Below are 3,951 nucleotides of genomic sequence, written 5' to 3'. Positions count from 1 at the left end.
CAGCCTGCAGTGGCTTCAGGGCAGTCACATCCCACTTGTGGACATGGGGAAAGGGACACCCCACGAATCCCCATGCCCTGCATCTCCAGGTGTGCGAGGAGGTGAAAGCGTACCTGCTGGCGGACATGGCGCACATCAGCGGGCTGGTGGCAGCGAAGGCCATTCCTTCGCCCTTTGAGCACGCGGACGTTGTCACCAGCACCACACACAAGACCCTGCGTGGTGCCAGGTGAGGTCGCCGTGGTGGGGGAGTGCGAACAAGAGGTTGTGTTTCATGCTCTGGCTGGGGCCAGAGCTGAGCAGGAGGGACCTGTGGGAGGGTGGTGGCTGTGTTGGCACTGCCCTGTGGTGCCACAGGTCTGAGCCCCTGCTCTGGGGTGACCGTGGACAGGTAGGAGAAGTGGTGCCAGGTCTTTCTCACCGTCAGGTCAGGGCTGATCTTCTACCGCAAGGGTGTACGCTCGGTGGATAAGAAGACAGGCAAGGAGACACTCTACGACCTGGAGGACAAGGTCAACTTTGCTGTCTTCCCCTCCCTGCAAGGGGGACCTCACAATCATGCCATTGCTGCTGTGGCTGTGGCCCTGAAACAGGTCTGTGCGTTGGGGTGGTGGGCTCAGGGTTGAGAGTAACCCAGGCCCCATATTGACTTGGTCTGTCCCCTGCCAGGTCAACTCACCAGCTTTCCGCCAGTACTGCCAGCAGGTACTGAAGAATGCCAAAGCCATGGCACAGGCCCTGCTCCAGCGTGGGTACACCCTGGTTTCAGGTGATGCATGCTTCCTTGAATTTTTGGGGACAAGGATGGATGAATGAGGTTGCAGTAGGTTGCAAGTGAGACCACTTGGTCTTGGTGCCCCTAGGCAGCAGTGGGGACTGTGAGATGGTTGAGGGGGCAGAGGAGGGGGGGTGCAAGGCAGAGTGGGGCTGGGGAGGTGGAAAGGGCACAGTGCTGCAGAGCAGGGAAGGGGTTGGGATTTGGTGGTGAGAAGAGGGGTTGTCTGGGGATGCTTAGGACTGACTGTCACTCCTGACCCCTTTTCCTTGCTTCCCAGGTGGCACTGACAACCACCTGGTGCTGGTTGACCTGCGGCCCAAGGGCATCGACGGCGCACGGGCTGAGCGGGTGCTGGAGCTCGTCTCCATCACTGCCAACAAGAACACTTGCCCAGGAGACAAGAGTGCACTCACGCCAGGGGGGCTGCGCTTGGGTGAGGGATGAGTCCTGCTTGGGGATGGGTCTTCCTGCCTCCATCCAGTCTCTTCCCTGGGGATGGTCCCCAGGCTTTCACCCTGGCACATCACCCCTCTGTCTTACCTCTCTGAGGGCTCCACGTGGGAATTTGGAGCCAGTTCCTGTCTTAGAGAGGGGTACAGAACCCCATGTGGAGACCTGTGGTGGGATTGGCTGCTGCAGATGATACCCCCAGTCCTGACAGGATCCATCCCTCAGGTGCCCCAGCACTGACCTCCCGCCACTTCCGCGAGGAGGATTTCCAGAAAGTGGTGGCTTTCATTGACGAGGGCATTGCACTAGCCCTAGATGTCAAGAGCAAAACCAGTGAGTAAGCAAGGCTGCCCTCTCCCTCTTTCCTGAGTGCCAGTCAGCACCTGTGTGTTTGGGGTGTGGGTGCTGCACCCTGAGCTGGTGCCAGCTGTCCTCCCTTGCCTGGGCAGGGACAGGGCTGCTGTAATGTTCCCCCACCCTTCTCACCGTCTTCCTCTCTGTCCCCAGGCAAGCTCCAGGACTTTAAGACCTTCTTGCTGCAGGATGCAGAGACGCAACGCCGCTTGGCTGACCTGCGCCAACGTGTGGAGACCTTTGCTCGTGCCTTCCCCATGCCTGGCTTCAGTGACCACTGAGCAGTTCTCACCCCTTCTGTCAGGCCAGGACTACCTGGGAGCAAGGGGAGGCTTAAATCCCCCCCTCTGCATTCCTCCCTCCGCTTCATCCCCACCAGCACCTCTGGGATCGGCTGAGGCGAGGGACAGCCCACCCCCATCCTGCTCTCAGTGTTAGCGTACAGAGATGACCCCCAGACCCTAATGGGGGGAGGTACCAGTCCTTGCTCCAGCCTTGTCCCCTCTGCCCAAGCAAGTCTTACACTTTTCTATGGTAGGCGGGTTGCTAATAAAAGTGAGGGCAGAGCAAGCATGGCTGTGCAGAGCTGTGTAGGTGCTGAGCTGGGGTGAGAGAGGTCAATGATAGGGTACTGTGGGGGACAGTATCCCTGGGGTCCCTCAACACTGTGCCAGGGCACTGTGGGTGGAGGTGGATGCGGAGGCTCAGATCCCTCTGTTCCCCTGTCCACAGTTGTGTTTCTCTGGCCCTGGTGTTTCACCCAGTGGATTCTGAGGTGGGGGTTTACACTGAGCCCTGGAGCAAGACAGGTACAGTGGGGACAATGGCCCAGGCTCCCCTCCTTGCTGTTCTGCTGCTGCGGGGTGCAGAGGTGCCAGCAAGACCTCTCCTTTGCCCCTTGCTTCCCACGGCACACTGCCTGGCTGGAGGCAGCCCAGCCCCTGCCAGGCCAGGCAGCTGCCTCCTCCCCGGCACATCCCACTCTCCTTGGTCATCTGTTCCGTATTTACTGGCTGAGAAGTTCCCCTGCAGGGCCTTGGCCAAAACAAACAGGACAAGGCACAGCTCCTCTGCCTCTGGTACGGGCCAGTCCCTGGCCCCATGGCATGGCTGGTGGGGAGTAGGGGCTGCCCACGAGAGCAGGACATGCATATACATATATATGCATGCATGTGACCCCTTCCACCCCACCCAGCTCTTTTCTTCTCCAGAAAGGCTGGGTTGGGACCCAGCGTGGTCCCTAGGCAGTCCCCAGGGTCCTGGAGCGTGGGAGTGTGGAAATGCAGCCCCCAGAGGCCATGAACAGCTTCCAGCAGGATGTGAGCCCCCACCCCAGCCTTTATGGGGGGGGGGGGATGTTTAATGTCTCCTGTGTTAATGGGCCTGGGAAACGGCATGCATAATCTATTTTGCTGCTTCCCCCCCTTCCCCCCCCCCCCCCCCGCCAATAACTTACTACTCTTCTATGAGTTTAAAGCAGGCAGGAAAACAAGGGCGAGCAGCATGCCCAGCAGGGTGGGCAGGGACATTGGTGACAGTGGTCACATCACTGCAGGGTGATGCAGTTTATTGGAGGGGTACACATCCCCAGAGTTTGGGGGTGCTTGCAAAGCAGCCAGGCCAGTGAATGCAGGAATTTGTCTTGGAGCTCTGGGGCAGGCAAGAGCCAGGAGGGCTGGTGGGGGCTGCGCCAGCACTGCCAGAGGTGGACATGCTCTTCCCTGAGCTTGCGCTGGAGCACGTCTCTAGAGCAGCTCAGAAACTGGGACGGTCCTTCTTGAGGCTCTTGTAGTCAGTGGAAACTGCCAGAAACTGGAGAAGGGAGGGACATGAGAGGGGGTTGTGTGCCCCATGACTGTCACTTCAGCCTAGTCTTGGCTGTGACATGGGAGGGACAGTGCTCCCCTCCCCAGATCTGAGCACAAGGAGCTGGAGGGCTCATGCACCTCTGTCCCAGCACTGATGCCACCTCCCCCTTCCTTGAGGAAAATGCAATGTCTTGCCCTAAATGTGGCCATTTCTGCGCCCCAGAGTGCCAGGTCCCCAGTTCACCCGGTGCTCACTTTATACTGGTCCGTGGGGCTCAGCTTATTCCAAGGTTCAGGATTATTTTTTCGATCCCAGCTGTAAGTGATGATGGTGCCATCAGTGCCTGTAAGGAGGGGGGGGAGAAAACACCCAGTCCCACAGCCCCACCCTTCCCATTTTACCCCCACTAGTGCCCCCAGCCATGGCTCTCTGCAGAAATAATCCTAGAGGCCATTGTAGCTGCACACACCAATTTTGCTGTAGTTGGCAAATGGGGGGGCTCTCGGTCCTTCCAGCCCTCCTCAGTGAGAAGCTGGGGTGGGAGCCAGGCAGGCTCCTGC

At 59.1% G+C, this 3,951-nt stretch overlaps 1 protein-coding gene across 1 annotated transcript in view; it reads left to right on the top strand.

The window, feature by feature from the left end:
- Window positions 1–1,863, top strand: part of SHMT2 (serine hydroxymethyltransferase 2 (mitochondrial)) — a 5,165-nt gene extending 3,302 nt beyond the window's left edge. The window contains exons 7-12 of the mRNA XM_010007595.1: window positions 90–229; window positions 428–593; window positions 670–769; window positions 1,056–1,211; window positions 1,454–1,561; window positions 1,736–1,863. Coding sequence (XP_010005897.1) covers window positions 90–229; window positions 428–593; window positions 670–769; window positions 1,056–1,211; window positions 1,454–1,561; window positions 1,736–1,863 — 798 coding nt within the window. The remainder of the gene's footprint in view (window positions 1–89; window positions 230–427; window positions 594–669; window positions 770–1,055; window positions 1,212–1,453; window positions 1,562–1,735) is intronic.
- Window positions 1,864–3,951: the final 2,088 nt, after the last annotated feature.

This window comes from Chaetura pelagica, unplaced genomic scaffold (assembly GCF_000747805.2).
Source record: "Chaetura pelagica isolate M959 unplaced genomic scaffold, ChaPel_1.0 scaffold610, whole genome shotgun sequence".
Classification (NCBI taxonomy): domain Eukaryota; kingdom Metazoa; phylum Chordata; class Aves; order Apodiformes; family Apodidae; genus Chaetura; species Chaetura pelagica.
The sequence above is the reverse complement of the archived record's forward strand: the minus strand, read 5'-3'. Positions and strand labels throughout refer to the sequence as shown.